Here is an 18074-nt window from a genome sequence, read left to right on the forward strand (position 1 = left end):
CTCTTCAGCCAACTTGGCGATCGTGGATTTCCGCTCCGCCGTCGACCGCTTTGTGTACCTCTGACAGAAGGCGCGGACATGAGTCTTGCCCAAGTCCCACCATAGCCTCAAGGAGGGGAAGCCACCCTGCTTCTTTCTCCAGCCGGCCCAGAAAAGGCGAATCCAGTCCAGGAACCGCTTGTCCTCCAGCAGCAGGTTGTTAAAGTGCCAGTACGCGGACCGTGCCTGAGGGCGGAGCTGGCCGAGCCCCGCCCACACCAGGTGGTCATCCGAGCACAGCACCTGCTCCACAGAGGCCGTCGGAACGCTGGGCAAGTACGTCCTAGAATTGTAAAGACGGTCGATTCTGGACGCTCCCAACAGAGGGCCCACAAATGTGTCCACCTGCGATTCAGGATGGAGAGTTCTCCAGGCGCCCACCAAGTCGAAGGACCTGACCAGGTCCCTTAACTTCACCACCGCCTGCGTGCTGCACTGGACTCTACCACGGTCCTTGTCCTGGAGGGTGCAATTGAAATCCCCTCCAAGGATGATGCACTCGCCCACAGGAATGGTGCCAAGAATAGTGGACACTTTGTCAACGAAAGTCGTTTGCTGCGGCCCGGCCAGGGAGCCTATACATTCACAAAGTGACGCACCACGTCCCCGTCGCGGACCGTTAAATGCAACAGACGGCCTGGCACTGGCTCCTTGACCCTCCAGCTCTCTGGCTGAAAATGTGGAGCCAGCAAGATAGCCACCCCGCCCGAACGTGGGGCGAAGTGACTCATAAAGACTTCCCCTTGCCACTCCAGGGTCCACTTAGCTTTGTCCCCTGGAATGGCGTGGGTTTCTTGCAGGAAGCACACCCCATACTTTGCGTCCCGGAGGACAGAGAAGCACTAGAAACGGTGATGCACATCCCTGCTGCTGTGGATGTTGAGTCTGGCTATGGTTACCTCCAAGTCAGTTGTAGCGTGTGTCCTTCACGAATCACCCATAACTGCTCAGAGGGAGTAGAGGGTTGTTGCCCCCTCCACTCCCTCAGGAGCCCCCCGAGGAACAGAACAGCCTGTCGCTGCTCCCCCTGGTCTGAGTCGATCCCACCCCCAGGATCACCCTCAGGCGGGTTCCTCGCAGGCTTCCCCCTCGATTCAGAGTCCGTGGCAACCCCGCCTCCACTGTCGTAGCCGGCCCCTCGGAGAGACTCGGAAAGACCCCCGGAACAGCTCCGGGATGGATCCTGGGCTCCTTGGCATCGTCTGCTTGGGCCTTGTGAGCGGGGAGCCTTCCTCGCCGTCGCCCGCCCACGACCCGAAGATATAGGGGCTCTGGTGGCTGCCGCAGGCCCCTGGACGGGCACGGGGTCAGTACTCGTGATGGGGCCAAGGTGTGGATGGATTCGGTCTGACTGTCACGCCGTCTTCCGTTTGGCCTTTTTAGGCTGCCTCTGGTCTAGTGGAGTCTCCCTCTCCCCCCGCCAGCAGCCGCGGTGTTGTCAGGGGCCGGCTGCTGGGCAGACGAAGAGGTGGTAGAGGAGAGGGGGGCAGTGCCAGCCACGGCCGACCTGGAGATGGTGTTGGCAGCGGCCGTTAGGGTGGGGCAGTTCCGGCGAATATGCCCCAGCCCTCTTCAGGCATGGCACCGCAGACCAGATCACTTTATGATCCTTCCCTTGGTGGGGAACCACAAAACCTCCCAGCGTGACCTCCTCCCGGGTCAGGCGGGCAAAAGCCTGACGCTCCGAGTATACATGACGGAGGGAAGGGTCCCGAGGCCAAGTGTCAGCAGCGCCACCCCGGACCTGACCTCCCCCAGGAGGTTGAGATGGGGGAGGAGGAGCTCAGTGGAGAGCTAAGGGCGGGACGTTGACACATTCGGCGGTGGCCTCCAGCGGGTCTACAGCCATGTGTGTCCCACCCACTGTGAGCCCCTTTCCAGGACACGGTGGACCGCCTGCTCGGCCCGCAGGAAAAACACGGCTTTGCCGTACATCCTAGCGGCGGCTACGATGGCCAATAGGCCGATGACCTCGGCCATCGCACGAGTGCACGCCTCGATGGCCATGGTGGGGAGGGCATAACATTTGATCCCAAGTTGCCGCGTTAGTAGGCGGAAGGGCGAGGGGGCCGCCGAGGGTCGAGAGGCTGTTGCCCCCGCATAGGTTCTTGGCCGCCCCGCCCCCGGCAGAGTGGAGGATGCCCCTGGGGTACTGACCATGCCCACACTTGGTACGGCACAGCCATGTAACTGAAATCAGAGTACTGGGGGAAGGACGTGGCACAACAACAGCAGGTGCCACAGGGGAAGGTGCTGCAGGGCAACAGCAGATAGTCACTGTAAACGGGCAGCGCTCTTCAGACCCGGAGGGGCCTAAAGCAAAGTGGCAACTGCCACACACCCGCCACAGGGGGTTAAAGAAGTGGGCGGACGGCGCTCTTCAGCCCTGTGGGGGCCCAAGACAAAGTCCTTTGTCTTCACAGCAGCCCCAGGCGGTCCCACTCCCACCTCAGGCAGAGGGGCGGGAGGATAAAAGGCAGGGTCTTCACCCCGGGAGGGGGAACAGCACCAGGCCCCAGGTGGTCCTACCTCAGGCAGAGGGGTGGGAGGACAGAAGTCAGGGCCTTCACCCAGGGAGGGGGCACAGCAACAGTCCCTAGGTGGACCCACTCCCACCTCAGGCATGGCGGTGGAAAGACAAAAGGCTGGAGGCAGGGTCTTCACCCCGGGAGGGGGCAGCAACCGGCCCCAGGTGGTCCCATTCTCTCCTCCAGCAGCAAAACATTTCATTGATTGACTTCATTTTCACCCCTTTCCAATTTGAAATTGAATTTGGTTTATACACTATCCTGGCTCACACAGTCCGCTGGTTGATACATTTCAGTGGCTTTGGACAATTGTCTGGTCTTGGACAGTCCGCTGGTTTGAAACACTCCCCTGATTTCCACACTCCCTGGTTTACCCACACCACTGATGTAGTCACTCCCCTGGTTTCCAATTTGTAATTGAATATGATTTGAACACTCCCCTGGTTTACACAGTCAACTGAGTCACACGTTCTCCCCATGTTTCCTTTCGGTGCTCCGGTTTCCTCCCTGTCCAAAGATGCGCAGGTTATGTGGATTGGCTATGCTAAATTGTCCTTAGTGTCCAAAAAAGGTTAGGGAAGGTTTCCGGGGAGAGGGTTGAGGTATTGGCTTAGGTAGTTGTGGGGCTGGTTTAGCACAGTGAGCTAAACAGCTGGCTTGTAATGCAGAACAAGTCCAGCAGCGTGGGTTCAATTCCCGTACCGGCCTCCACGAACAGGCGCCGAAATGTGGCGACGAGGGGCTTTTCAGTAACTTAATTGAAGCCGACTTGTGACAATAAGCAATTATTATTATTAGTTTGCTCTTTCCAAGGGCCATTGCAGACTTGATGGGCCGAATGGCCACCTTCTGCACTGTAAATGCTATGAAATCTATGAACTCCGCTCCAGTTGAAAGCTTCTCCAGTCTCCACTTGAATAGTTGACATCCAGTTCTGAGCAGCTTGCAGCACTTTCTCTGTCAGGTGCACCATGACATACTGCCAAACCTGGATTTTAAAATTCTTCTTCAGTTTCTTCTTCCGTTACTGCATGTTTACCAGTAATAATATGTCATTGCTCAGGTCTCTTGTAGCATGAGACCTGGTCTCGTCCTGATGTCTGAAACTGCCTTTTCCATTCTGCTTAAGGTATGAATGTTCTTATCTGTAACATATGTACTACATCAATGACATTAGTATGAACTTCATCAAGCACCGATACTGTCTATGGCACAGTGATGGAGCTGGATTTTGCTGACATTTTTTGTATAATTGAAAAATACATTCCAGCCGTAATACATTGAGAATATCTTTAATATCTGCAACTCCAGTTCATGTATTCCAAGAAGTTTTCATAGTAAACTTACACACATCGATTAGGAGCTGCCAGATGTGTACAACTATCATATTCATTTTAAAGCCACGCAGAATACACGGGCAAAATGCTGGAGTTAAAATAAATCATTCTCTGCCAGAATCTGAGCATTTTGGAATAGTGTAATAAACAAAAAATGTGTATTACAGATGAGTCCGTACATATGGATTGTAAACAGACAGGTGGCCCATAAACCCACAGCAGGGTTTTATTTCAGTCAGGTTTTTCTCAATGTTGTTGTCACTGCACTTCTCACATTTTATCCAAAAACATTCACAGCAATGTTCACATGAGCCCCAGTTTGAAATCAAACATTCTGGATTCTACTTCCGGATGAAGGGCGGGATTAATAAACATCAGTTAGTCCTGGTAAATGAAGGGTAAATGAATGAACTGAATCAGCAGTATTTTACAGAGCAGTACTTTTAAACTGTATTTTACCTGCGACCCATTTTAACCAACCGGCCATCCTTTGGGACCCATGCTGGCCAGCCTTTGGGACCCACACGAGCTGACCTCCGCGACCCACTATGTTCTCTTATCTTTAATGCAGCAGGTGAGCTTGCTTGGTCCTTATGATCTCACTCCAATCAGGTTTAGAGGAGAGGGCAGTGTGTGTATCAGGTGCAGAGTTCAGTTGGTTCCTTTGTGCTGTCTTCATCCTTTTGAGGATGAAAAATCCAACCTTGAAGATGTAGATCCTTGTGATGTGTAATAGCAAAAGAATGCTTGTTTTACTCCGTACTGGGTACTCCTCGGAGACGCTATGCCAGAATTCTGAAAACCTCATGGAGTTGTGCTGTATTTTTAATGTGCTGTCACAGGTAAGGTGCAGAAGCTCAGTTTGTACATTTGGAGTCAGCTATAAATCAGTAAATTGAGTCTGGGGTCTCGAACTCAAAGGGAGTTTTCACCAACTAATTCTCTCTCAAAATCTGAAACTTCTCCTCTGGAAAATAGCGATATAAACTGTTGTTCAGCGCAGCCAGTGTATCGGCAGTTCCCTTACTAACCGTTTTCTTCGATATGTCATTGCAGTGTGGGGAACATGTAGTAGGTTTGGCTTTCTACTCGCAGTTTCCTAACGTTCAATTACTTTTGGAAAGCATCAAATTCTTCACAGCGCCAAAAGCAATCATCCACGTCAGGAGGAGGCGGTCTGGCCCGCTGTGTACCTCGCCTGCGCACTGCCTGATCGGGCTGAGTGGGCACGCATGCGCGGTATAGCCGGCACCCAGGACAGACCCTGGAGAGTGACGTATTATTACCAGCAGAGAGAATGTGCTGCTGCAGAGGGAGGCCCAGAGTCAGAGCAATGTGTCAATTCGGGGGAATCTGACTGGCCAGCTTCCACCCTACTTCCACCACCTCCTCTGGCAGCGCGTTCCAGGCACCCACTACCCTCTGTGTAAAAAAACTTGCCTCGTACATCTCCTCTAAACCTTGCCCATCACACCTTAAACCTATGCCCCCTCGTAATTGATCCCTCTACCCTGGGGAATAGCCTCTGAGTATCCACTCTGTCTATGCCCCTCATAATTTTGTAGACTTCTATCAGGTCGCCCCCAACCTGTCGTTCCAGTGAACAAACCGAGTTTCCTCAACCGCTCCTCATAGCGAATGCGGATTATTCTGGAAAAGAGCAGGTGTGGCAGTTCTCAGTTATTGTGTGTCTGCAGTTTGCTCCGATCATGGCTGAGGACAAGAAAGCTCCAGCTCCCAAGAAGGGCGCAAAGAAAACCCAGAAGAAGGCACCAGTAAAAGGCAACAAGAAGAGGAGACGAGCCAGGAAGGAGAGTTACTCCATCTACAAAGTGATGAAGCAGGTTCACCCCGACACCGGCATCTCCTCCAAGGCCATGAGCATCATGAACTCGTTCGTCAACGATATTTTCGAGCGCATTGCGGGTGAGGCTTCCCGCCTGGCCCATTACAACAAGCGCAGCACCATCAGCTCCCGGGAGATCCAGACCACTGTGCGCCTGCTGCTACCCGGGGAACTGGCCAAGCACGCCATGTCGGAAGGGACAAAGGTGGTGACCAAGTACACCAGCTCCAAGTAAAACTGTTCTCAAACTCATCGAAACCCAACGGCTCTTTTAAGAACCACTCACAACTTCTGGAAAGCAGCCAAACCATCGTTTTTAAATTATTATTGGATTATGAATAGCCAAATCGGTTCAAATAGGGTTTCACTGGAACATAACATCCTGGGTGATGTCCAGTTATCGCCTGGTCGATCTTCGTGCCTTGAAAATAAGTCTCATCATTTAGTGACTGCTCGGTGTCCCTGTGTCTTTGGTTTCTGACTTGTTCATATTCGGTCCCTGTCGCTAGATTTGGAGAGACAATAGAACTCCAAAACCTCCCTTTCAATTTGTGTTCAGGTTTCCAAAAACCTCCCTTTCTCTTTCAGGCTTCCTCAATAATCGATCAGTTTATTGAGAGCACACCAGTGTTGTGGGAAAACTCCATTTCAATACTGACACGAGCTCCAAATTGCTCACTCCACTTTTAACACTGAAGTAGTCTACAATATGGAATTTTTAAAATAAGTTTTGTAGTTGGCTGTAAATTAGACATTCTGTCTGCGGCTGAGAGCGTTTTAAACAGCAGCCAGATTAAACTCGATTGGACTCCAGTTTGTAAAAATCTGTGGAGACAGTTTCGGATTAAATGCCCCTTTTATAAATCCGAAACATTTCCACAGATTCTCCCAGACATGCTGAGTTTGTCCAGCATTTCTCTTCAATTCACATTTGCAGCATCCACATTATTTTGCTTTAATTCATTTTGGGTTTGTTCTGTTAGAGAGAAAAACCGACATGAGAAACTGACAGATAAAGGGAAACTGTAGATTACGGACAGAGAATCCAACAATTTTATACTGTGATTTAGTCTCGTTTTTACGGTCCCTGTTCAATTTTATCTTTTCGCGCCCTTTTAAGCTTTGAAATAAATATTCGGTTGGAATCTGAACATTTGGCGCCCAAACTTTCCGCCCTCAGCACCGTGGAGTCTCCTGATTGGTGCTTCAAACAGACATCTGATTGGTCAGTTTGTGCCAGGCGCCATAATGTTGTTCAGATAACCAATCAGCAATGTGTGCACCGCCACTCCTCCTGAAGCGAAGTGAATGTGGGGGTGCTGCCTAATATCCAGGCCGTGCTGCTGCCCAAGAAAAGCAGCGCTGGCGCCGGCAAGAAGTGAAGCGACCATTCTTTAATCTAATAACACAAAGGCTCTTTTCAGAGCCACTCACTTTATCGGAAAAAGAGCGAATTGTTTTGTGTCACTCAGATTCTGTTCTGCTACTTAATGTGGAGATGTTTCTGCAATAACTATCTGGGTTAATGTATGTGAGTCGTTTCTTACTCGGAGCCATGAGACGAGAGAAACTCCATTGCAATGAGGCGTTAATTGTAACTTGGAGGCATTGGAATCAGTAACAGGAGGTCGCAGCTTTTATTTGTCGATTGAGCGGCTCTGAACCAGCGCTGGGACCGGGAAGAATCCAATAACCCAAAGGCTCTTTCAGAGCCACCCACTCCCTCCGGACAAGGGTGACCTGTTGTCCATTCGCTTAATTCTCTCACTAAAGCTTCCGAATGCAGAGATACTGCCGATGATTATATTCTAAATCACCGCATCTCAACTGAGGGATTGGGTGGTGAAGCTCCCTTCCTGACAGACTTGGTGGCTCTTAAAAGAGCCTTTGTTGTTGTTGGTGCTGAATCCGGGCTTTAGGCGCGTTCCCCGCGGATGCGGCGGGCCAGCTGGATGTCTTTGGGCATGATGGTGACTCGCTTGGCGTGGATGGCGCACAGGTTGGTGTCCTCAAAGAGCCCCACCAGGTAAGCCTCGCTGGCCTCCTGCAGGGCCATGACGGCGGAGCTCTGGAAGCGCAGGTCTGTCTTGAAGTCCTGAGCGATCTCTCGCACCAGGCGCTGGAAGGGCAGTTTGCGGATCAGCAGCTCGGTGGATTTCTGGTAGCGGCGGATCTCCCTCAGAGCCACAGTGCCGGGTCTGTAGCGATGGGGCTTCTTCACTCCGCCCGTGGCTGGAGCGCTCTTGCGGGCCGCTTTGGTAGCCAGCTGTTTGCGAGGAGCTTTGCCTCCGGTCGATTTGCGCGCTGTCTGCTTGGTCCTGGCCATGATGTGAAACTGGGGGAAACGCACACGCTGAGAATGCTGGCGCCGCTCTCTCGCTGCCTATTTAAGACATTATAGTGACCGCCCACTTCTCCTCATTGGATGCAGCCCGAACCCGTGGACAAGTTTGAAAAGAGCGATGAGCGGCAAGGATATCAGGGCCCTGATTGGTGGACCTGCAACTGACACCCCATCAATTTCAAAAAGCCCGCCAATTTCACAGGGACCAGGAACGGATATTTGACAAAACCGAAAAAATCAAAACTCAATCTCAAGTTGTAAATGTGAAAAACTTCTCAATGATTCCTGGTCCCATTTTTGTCTCCGATTCGACCCACTGCCTGAGCACCCGGATTAAATTCAGATTCACTCCCTGATTGTTCTACAACAGACTGGGATAAAGCTCGTATTGAGGAGCGGAATTCTGTCTCATTTTTATCTGATCAGCGATATCGGTTCTTTCAATGCAAAGAGCGATAGGTATTAAAGGGAAAATTGGCTGATTCGTTCAGCGACTGTTCTGGGGGAGATGGATGGAGGAGGCGGTGTTTACAGATCAGTTATGTAAACAGTGCTTCTGATCAAATCCTGACGCTGAACATTCATCTCCGAAAGTAGATTAATAAAATGCAGCAGGTACAATTTCACAGGGACAAGTAACGGATATTTGAGAAAACCAGTCCCAAATTGGAAACATCAAAAACTTCTCGATGATTCCTGGTCCCTTTTATGTCACATTCGATGCATAAAACTGTGCAGGTATTCATTCCCGCTCTCGTTACAATGTCAGTGTTCACTATGTGCGGTTACAGGTTTAACTTTGGAGAAAGGTTTTGTTTCAGACTGTACAGCACATCAATGTCGCCTTATAATGTGAAAAGAGAAATCAATGATAGGAAAGGAGTTCCTGTTATAACAGTACAAACTTTAAAAAAATCGTGGTATCTCATTTATGACGCGTGAAACCAAGTCCTTACATTCCTTTATTATCCAGTCCGCCCCGACCTGACTGAGTCAGGGAGTGAGGCGGGGAGCGGACTGAGTGACAGACAGAGCAGTGAAATGTCTTTGATCATCCAGCTCCTCCTCCTGCCTGCTCCAACCCACATTTTATATTCCAAACAGAAGTGAAAAGAGGGCGCTGAACAACACGTACAAACTGCAACATCAGATAGCAGCTTGTTAGAAACGCGGATCTATTAAATCCAGACGTGTCAGTAATATTCCCGCCTCAGTTCACTCCTTTCGAGAACCTGCCGAACTATCTGCTCCCATTTCAACCCCAGCTCCGATTCCATCCCCACAACTCCTCTCCCAGACGGGTTGGGAATTTTACTAACACCCCTTCCAGCTGATATAAAGTGTTTATGTTGTGAGGCGGGATTTCTCCGCCCTGTTACCTCTTTTACAGACTCTCCCCTGAATCTGTGAATAATGAAACTAACACAAACTGTGACTGTTCCCCCGGACACATCCCCGTTTAGGAAGAGGCAGCAACATCCCTGTGTTTTAGTGCAGAGTGGGGGGAGAGGCCCGGTGCAGAGCATGTCAGCGAGTGAGCGGCAATACTGGATTGACATTTCTGTCTGAAATCTGCTCCCAGCACCGGGACAGCGATTCATTGGTCGGGGGGTCAGCTCTTTCCTGAGAGATGTGGGTGGCTCTGAGAAGAGCCTTTGGGTTCAGAGGTTTACAATTTGCTCGCCTTCTTTTACTTCTTTGCTGGTTTCTTAGCCGCTGCTGATTTCACTTTGGGCTTGGCCCTCGATTGGGTCGGATTTATTCTGCCCGTGGTCTTTTTCACAAGTGACTTTTTCTTCGGGGCTGCTTTCTTCGCGCTCTTTTTGGGAGTTGCCGCCTTCTTGGCTGCTGGTTTCTTGGGAGATTTTTTGGGAGATTTATTGGCTGCTGGTTTCTTGGGAGATTTCTTGGCTGCTGGTTTCTTGGGAGATTTCTTGGCTGCTGGTTTCTTGAGAGATTTCTTGGCTGCTGGTTTCTTCACTGAAGGTTTCTCGCCTGCTCCGGTCTTTCTCACTTTCCCCCCGGTTGTCTTCTTAACGATCTTGAAGGAGCCGGAGGCGCCCGTGCCCTTGACCTGAGCCAAGCTGCCGTTGTCCACACTCCTCCTGACACTTTGCTTGATCTGGGCCCCCCGGTTATCCACATCGACCCCTTTGCTCCGCAGCGCCTTCTTTATGGCCTGTAAGGAAATCCCCTTGCGATCGCCGCTTTCCGCCACAATCTGGAGGATCAGCTCGCCCAGCCCGGGACCTTCTTGTTTCTTCCGGGGAACCGCCTTCTGCTTCTTGACAGCCTTGACTGGGGTGGCGGCTGGAGGAGCCGTTTCGGCGGCTGCACTGTCGCTCATGTCCGAGACTCTGCACAAAATTTCTCCGTCAATGTGGGTGAGAAATGAAGCCTCTGGTGGCGGCACTGAGCAACTTAAAGGCAGCGAGCGGACGGGGCGGAGACAACCTGCTCTCAGCTCCAGGCTGCTGCTGCTCTCTGTGTTTTTCTCTCGTCCCAAACTCTCCAATTCCACTCAAATTCCAGCTCCACAGTGTCCAGGAACAATCCTTCCTGTCTCTCACACCCGAATGTTTGCTGTAGAAAAGGTTTCACGCGATTTGAAGGCTCCATTTTGCATTTAAACCCGTTTTACTGATGCACTGTTCCCGCTCTCTCACCCGATCGCTCTCATTTTCCCAACCTTTCCACAGAAATCTGGAAAGCAGCATCGAAACTGCCCTGAAATCCAATTTGGAAAAGTAGATGGGGAACAGGGGGATTGTTTGAATGAAAAATATTTCCATTCAGTCCCAGAGGGATTGGGAGATCTCCTGGTCAGAGCGGACACACAAACACAGTTGGTTTCTCCTGTTTGGCCCGCCCCTTTCACACACTCTCTCTTCCACAATATTCACATCCACACACAAGGTTTGGAAATGACATTTCCCAGGGCAGAATTCTCCCTCTTCTCAGCACTTGTTTCCCAATCCGTGTCTTAATTACTGTTCAACTCTCTGAGTTTTCTGCACCCTATTTTCTGTTTACCTAAATACCCGGCAGCAGCCAGTCATATTTTAAAATCTAAATTCATTGATGACACACCTCCCTTGAAGGTGAAAATACAATTGATCTCCTCTCTATCAGTGGAGATTTTCCTGTTTGATGTGATCCTCCTGCACTGCCCGGTAACACTGAACCCCAAACTCAACAAGCAGGGACCCCCAGTTAAAGAATAATCCCACCCCCTCTGAGAGTGGAGATTTTCACAGTGACACAGATTCTGACCATTCTGATCCAAACAGCAAATTTTAAAAATAAAGATGATCTGATAGACCTGGACTTTCTGTGTGGAGGAGGGACAGTGACCGTTTCACCCACAACACGGCAGCTGTGTTCACAGCGAGTGCCAGTGTTACACGTATAATCACTGTGTCCAGTGTTCACAGTGAGGGCCAGTGTTACACGTGTTATCACTGTGTCCAGTGTTCACAGTGAGAGCCAGTGTTGCATGTGTTATCACTGTGTCCAGTGTTCACTGTGAGGGCCAGTGTTACACATGTTATCATTGTGTCCAGTGATCATAGTGAGGGCCAGTGTTACACGTGTTATCACTGTGTCCAGTGTTCACAGTGAGAGCCACTGTTTCACGTGTTATCACCATGTCCAGTGTTCACAGTGAGGGCCAGTGTTACACGTGTTATCACTGTGTTCACAGTGAGAGCCAGTGTTACACGTGTTATCACTGTGTCCACAACACACCGAATGACAGATTGAAAATGAGAGACAGAGAAAAATAGAGAGAGCGACATAGTAATACAGAGATGTGGAGCGGGAGAGAGGGAGTGAGATACTCATATTGAAGTAGACAGATATTGAGGACAGAGACACATAAAGGAAACGAGAGAGAAACAGAGAGAGAGAGAACAATAGAACGAGTGGCACATAACACAGAGATGTAGAGCGGAAGAGAGGGAGTGAGATAATCATAATGAAGGAGAGAGACATTGAGACACTTAGACAGAGACAGAAAGGGAAGGAGAGAGAGACAGAGGTAGAGACAGAGAGAGAGACAAAGAGAGGGACAGAGAGAGAGACACACAGGGAGACAAAGAGAGAGAGACACAGAGATAGAGAGAGCATAAGTCTGCCGCTCCTAATCGATGCGTGCATGTTTAATCTGAAGGGAAATAAAGTAAAGCAAAGATCCGGAACACATGGAACATGGACATAGAGGCTGATGAAAGATAATGGACAACCGTTTTCATCTCGTTTGGAACTTAACATTCATGCTCAATTATTTATCATGAAAACTTCTTAAAATTTGTGAACTGGAGTCATAAACATTAAATATATTCTCAACCTGACACAAAAGAAAATCAGTTTTCTATTATTCAAAAACCCCCAGCACAATCCAGCTCCATCACTGTGCCATAGACACTCTCGGTGCTTGATGAAGTTCATACTAATGTCATTGATGTAGCCCAGATGTTACAGATAAGAACATTCATAACTTCAGCAGAATGAAAAAGGCAGCTTCAGACATCAGGACCAGGTCTCATGCTTCAAGAAGAGACCTAAGCAATGACACACATTATAAGAAGTATGATTGGTAAACATGCAGACTTCTATATTAGACAAACTGAATAAGAATTTTAAAATCCAGCTTTGACAATATGTCATGGTGCCTGTTGCAGAGAAAGTGCAGTAAGCTGCTCAGAACAGGATGTCAGTTATTCAAGTGGAGACTGGAGAAGTTTTCAACTGGAGCTGAATTCTTTGACAAGAGTATTAGATTTGTTCAGAGATTGTGTTGAGCATGGGAGCTCAATAAGGAAGCTTTTACTATTTCCCCCCAGTACAATATGTCCCACACCAACACAAGGAGATACCTTGATACATTTGGTATTGAAATATTGAGTCAGATGTGCTTCATTTTCTAACGGAAAGAGTGGAATTCAATCAAAACTATCATAATATAATGGAATTATGTAAACTGGGAATGTGTAAAGCTGGGAATTTGGTACAACCAGAGGAGAGTGTAAAGCCAGGGGTGTAAGTGTGTTAATGAGGGGAGTGTGGAAAATGAGGTGATTGTGCAATATCGATGTCTGTAAACCTGGAGGCTGTAAAATCAGGGGTGTGTTTGAGTGGATTGTGACAAAGAAGGAAAACACAATGTGGGCATGTATAAATCAGTGGCGTTTAAATCCAGGAGTGTGTAAAATTAGTGTGAGTGTAAACCAGGAGTGTGGGCATATCAAATAGTGTGTAAACCTGTGTGCACAAAAGTAGGTGAATGTGCAAAACAAGGTGAGTGTGGAAAGCCACACATAACAAATGAGTAGATAAAGCAGGTAGTGTGTCAGCCAGGGAAGTGTACGCACACAGGGGAGTGTATGGATCCAATGGAGTATACACAAGAGAGTGTGCAAAGCAAGAAGTGTGCAAAACCAGTGGATGGTTTAAACCAGTTGAGTGTGTGAAATCTGGGGAGCGGCAAACCAGGGGAGTGTGTAAACCAGGGTGGTGTGTAAAATCTTCGCTGTATCCAAACCCATAGAGTGTGTAAATCAGAGGAGTGTGAAAACCAGGGTGTGTGTAAATCAGGGGAGTGTGTAAACCAGGGTGTGTGTAAAATCTTCGCTGTATCCAAACCCGTAGAGTGTGTAAATCAGAGGAGTGTGAAAACCAGGGTGTGTGTAAATCAGGGGAGAGTGTAAACCAGGGTGTGTGTAAAATCTTTGCTGTATCCAAACCCATAGAGTGTGTAAATCAGAGGAGTGTGAAAACCAGGGTGTGTGTAAATCAGGGGAGAGTGTAAACCAGGGTGTGTGTAAAATCTTTGCTGTATCCAAACCCATAGAATGTGTAAACCAGGGGTGTGTGTAAAATCTTTGCTGTATCCAAACTCATCGAGTGTGTAAATCAGGGGAGTGTGTAAATCAGGGGGGGTGTAAAGCCAGTGGATTATTTAAATCAGACGAGTGTGTGAAACCAGAGGAGAGTTAAAGCACGAGAGTGTGGAAACCAGGGGAATGTGTAAATTAGGGCAGTGTGTAAATCAGGGGAGTGTGTAATACAGGGGAGTGTGTAAATCAGGGCAGTGTGTAAATCAGGGGAGTGTGTAAATCAGGGGAGTGTGTAAACAGGGCAGTGTGCAAACCGGGGGAGGGGGGTTGTAACCAAATAATGTGCAATTCGAGGCTGCGTATAAATCGGGCGAGTGTGTAAAAGATGGTGCTTGGGAAAACTGCCGTGAACCAGGAGAGTGAGCAAACCAGGAGAGTGAGTAAAACAGGGGAGTGAGTAAACCAGGAGAGTGAGTAAACCAGGAGAGTGAGCAAACCAGGAGAGTGAGTAAAACAGGGGAGTGAGTGAACCAGGAGAGTGAGTAAACCAGGAGAGTGAGTAAAACAGGGGAGTGCGTAAACCAGGAGAGTGAGTGAAGCAGGAGAGTGAGTAAAACAGGGGAGTGAGTGAACCAGGGGAGTGAGTGAACCGGGAGAGCGAGTGAACCGGGAGAGCGAGTGAACCGGGAGAGCGAGTGAACCGGGAGAGCGAGTGAACCGGGAGAGCGAGTGAACCAGGGGAGCGAGTGAACCAGGAGAGCGAGTGAACCAGGGGAGTGAGTGAACCAGAGGAGTGAGTGAACCAGGAGAGCGAGTGAACCAGGAGAGCGAGTGAACCAGGGGAGCGAGTGAACCAGGAGAGCGAGTGAACCAGGAGAGCGAGTGAACCAGGGGAGCGAGTGAACCAGGGGAGCGAGTGAACCAGGAGAGTGAGTGAACCAGGGGAGTGAGTGAACCAGGGGAGCGAGTGAACCAGGGGTGCGAGTGAACCAGGGGAGTGAGTGAACCAGGGGAGCGAGTGAACCAGGGGAGCGAGTGAACCAGGGGAGCGAGTGAACCAGGGGTGCGAGTGAACCAGGGGTGCGAGTGAACCAGGGGTGCGAGTGAACCAGGGGAGGGAGTGAACCAGGGGAGTGAGTGAACCAGGGGAGTGAGTGAACCTGGAGAGTGAGTGAACCTGGAGAGTGAGTGAACCTGGAGAGTGAGTGAACCTGGAGAGTGAGTGAACCTGGAGAGTGAGTGAACCTGGAGAGTGAGTAAACCTGGAGAGTGAGTAAACCTGGAGAGCGAGTGAACCAGGGGAGTGAATACATTTGGAAGGGGAACATTGGTTTCACTGCTGCCTCACTGTGCCAGGGATCCTGGTTCAATTCCAGCGTTGGGTGACTGTCTGTGTGGAGTTTGCATATTCTGCCTGTGTCTGTGTAGATTTCCTCCGGGTGCTCTGTTTTTCTCCCACAAGCCAAAGATGTGCAGGTTAGATGGATTGGCGATGCTGAATTACCGCTTTGTATCCAAGGGTGTGTAGATTACGTAGGGTTACAGATTTATGGTGGTCGGGTGGGGAGTGGTCCTAGGTGGGCTGCTCTTTCTGAGTGTCGGTGCAGACTCGATGGGCCAGATTGCCTCCTTCTGCACTGTGGTAATTCTATGGTTCAGTGGAAAATGAAGTAAATCAGTGGAAAGGTAGTTTGAAGAAAGTGTGAGTTTGAGGGGCTGAGTGACAGAGTAATAACAAACAAGCTGCAGGCAATGACTGCAAATTGAATCTCTCATTGGGACAAACACACAGCTACAAAGGTGATTGGTTGAGCCGATGGCGCAGGGCCACTTGCAGCCACACACACACGGTCCCCCCAACACGGACTCTATAGGAGGTTTTGCTCCACATGTGATGACTATGAAATGGGGAATGTTCCCATTGATTCTCAATGCGGGATTGCTGCGGGGATGTGCTCATGCCCGGTGTAACCCCGCCCCTGCTATTCGTGATGTGGGGATGCCGGCGTTGGAATGGGGTGAGCACAGTAAGAAGTCTTACAACACCAGGTTAAAGTCCAACAGGTTTGTTTCGATGTCACTAGCTTTCGGAGCTCTGCTCCTTCCTCAGGTGAATGAAGAGGTATGTTCCAGAAACATATATATAGACAGATTCAAAGATGCCAGACAATGCTTGGAATGCGAGCATTAGCAGGTGATTAAATCTTTACAGATCCAGAGATGGGGTAACCCCAGGTTAAGGAGAGTGAATTGTGTCAAGCCAGGACTGTTGGTAGGATTTTGCAGGCCAGGTGGTGGGGGATAAATGTAATACCTGGGATTCATGTCGCATTACATTTATCTCCCAACATCTGGCCTGCGAAATCCTACCAACTGTCCTGGTTTGAGACAATTCACACCTCCTTAACCTGGGGTTACCCCATCTCTGGATCTGTAAAGATTTAATCACCTGCTAATGGTCACATTCCAAGCATTGTCTGGCATCTTTGAATCTGTCCCTACATATATTTCTGGAACATACCTCTTCATTCACCTGAGGAAGGAGCAGAGCTCCGAAAGCTAGTGACATCGAAACAAACCTGTTGGACTTTAACCTGGTGTTGTCAGACTTCTTACTGTGCTCACCCCAGTCCAACGCCGGTATCTCCACATCATTCTGAGATTGGGAGCGCATGCGCAGCCCCTCCCCCACACACTCTCCATTTGGTCAGTGAGTGGAATTGCTTTGTTGAAGCTGAGGGAAATGTCAATGTCAGCGCCCAGGACAGCGAGGAAACACCATTCTCATTGCAGCAGCACATCCATTTGGGAGTGTGAGCAAAGAGGCTCAGAGATCATTACTGACTCCGGGGGAGTTCAGGGAGAATCGGGGGCTGTTTGCAAGAGGCGCAGCGGAGCACGTTCTTGTTCCGGGACTTGGAGTGAGCAGGGGGAAGGGAAAGCTCTTTCTGGGCCTGGCTTATTTGTCTGATTCTGGGTTAGGATTTGGAGAGTATTTTCTTTCTTTTACTGATTGGGGGCAGCAAGGTAGCATAGTGGTTAGCATGGCTGCATCACTGCTCTATGGTACCAGGTTCGATTTCCAGGCTTGTGTTGCTATCTGCGGAGTCTGCACGTTCTCCCCGTATCTGCGTGGGTTTCCTCCGGGTGCTCCGGTTTCCTCCCACAGTCCTAAGATGTGCAGGTTAGGTGGATTGGCCCTAATAAATTGCACTTAGTGTCCAAAAAGTTTAGGTGGGGTTACTGGGTTAGGGTGGAGGCATGGGTTACTGGTTTAGGGTGGAGGCATGGGTTACTGGGTTAGGGTGGAGGCGTGAGATGCTCTTTACAAAGATGGGCTCGATGGACCGAATGGCCTTCTTCTGCACTGTAAATTCTGTGATTATCAGTTGAAAGAATAGATTGATTTATCATTGGCCTCATTTGACCCTGATTTACAAGAGATATGCTTTCTTCCCCCTAGTTCAACAGATGAAGAGATGAGTTCCAAGAACAAGATGATGATTCCTCAGCAAAATGTATGTGTCGCCGTCTCCTTCTTACTGACAGTAAGTACAATATTAATCCAACATTGCAGAGACACAGACACAACATCAACTCCACCGTCACAGAGAAAAGAAGCAGTCAGACTCACATTGACCTCAAGTCCCAGATAAACACACTCGCATGACTGTCACACACACTTACACTCTCTCTCACACACAGATGTTCCCTCTCACACACACTCACAGACTCTCTCTCACACACACTCAGTCACTCTCACTCACACACATACCAGTCACTGAGCAGTAAGCAGTTGAATAAGTTTTATATATCACAGATACATAGTGAGGGTAAAACTCACACACACCTGTAATAGTAAAATATGTGTTATATATAACAGATACATAGTGAGGGTAAAACACACTCACGCATCTGTAAGAGTAAATTATGTGTTATATATCACAGATACATAGTGAGGGTAAAACTCACACACACACCTGTAAGAGGAAAATATGTGTTATATATCACAGATACATAGTAAGGGTAAAACACACACACACACCTGTAAGAGTAAAATATGTGTTATATATCACAGATACATAGTTAGGGTAAAACACACACACACCTGGAAGAGTAAAATATGTGTTATATATCAAAGAG

The 18074-nt window shown here is 49.1% G+C and overlaps 1 protein-coding gene and 1 long non-coding RNA gene across 2 annotated transcripts in view; both read left to right on the forward strand.

Moving 5' to 3' along the window:
* LOC140400128 (uncharacterized) overlaps positions 1 to 18074 on the forward strand; it is a 92605-nt gene that overhangs the window by 70427 nt on the left and 4104 nt on the right. The window contains exon 3 of the long non-coding RNA XR_011938058.1: positions 17395 to 17479. This is a non-coding gene — a long non-coding RNA (uncharacterized lncRNA). The remainder of the gene's footprint in view (positions 1 to 17394; positions 17480 to 18074) is intronic.
* Positions 5614 to 5985, forward strand: LOC140400127 (histone H2B 7-like). The gene has a single exon (XM_072489602.1). The coding sequence runs from the start codon at positions 5614 to 5616 to the stop codon at positions 5983 to 5985; it is 372 nt and encodes a 123-aa protein (XP_072345703.1).

The sequence above is a fragment of the Scyliorhinus torazame genome, chromosome 24 (genome assembly GCF_047496885.1).
Source record: "Scyliorhinus torazame isolate Kashiwa2021f chromosome 24, sScyTor2.1, whole genome shotgun sequence".
Lineage (NCBI taxonomy): Eukaryota > Metazoa > Chordata > Chondrichthyes > Carcharhiniformes > Scyliorhinidae > Scyliorhinus > Scyliorhinus torazame.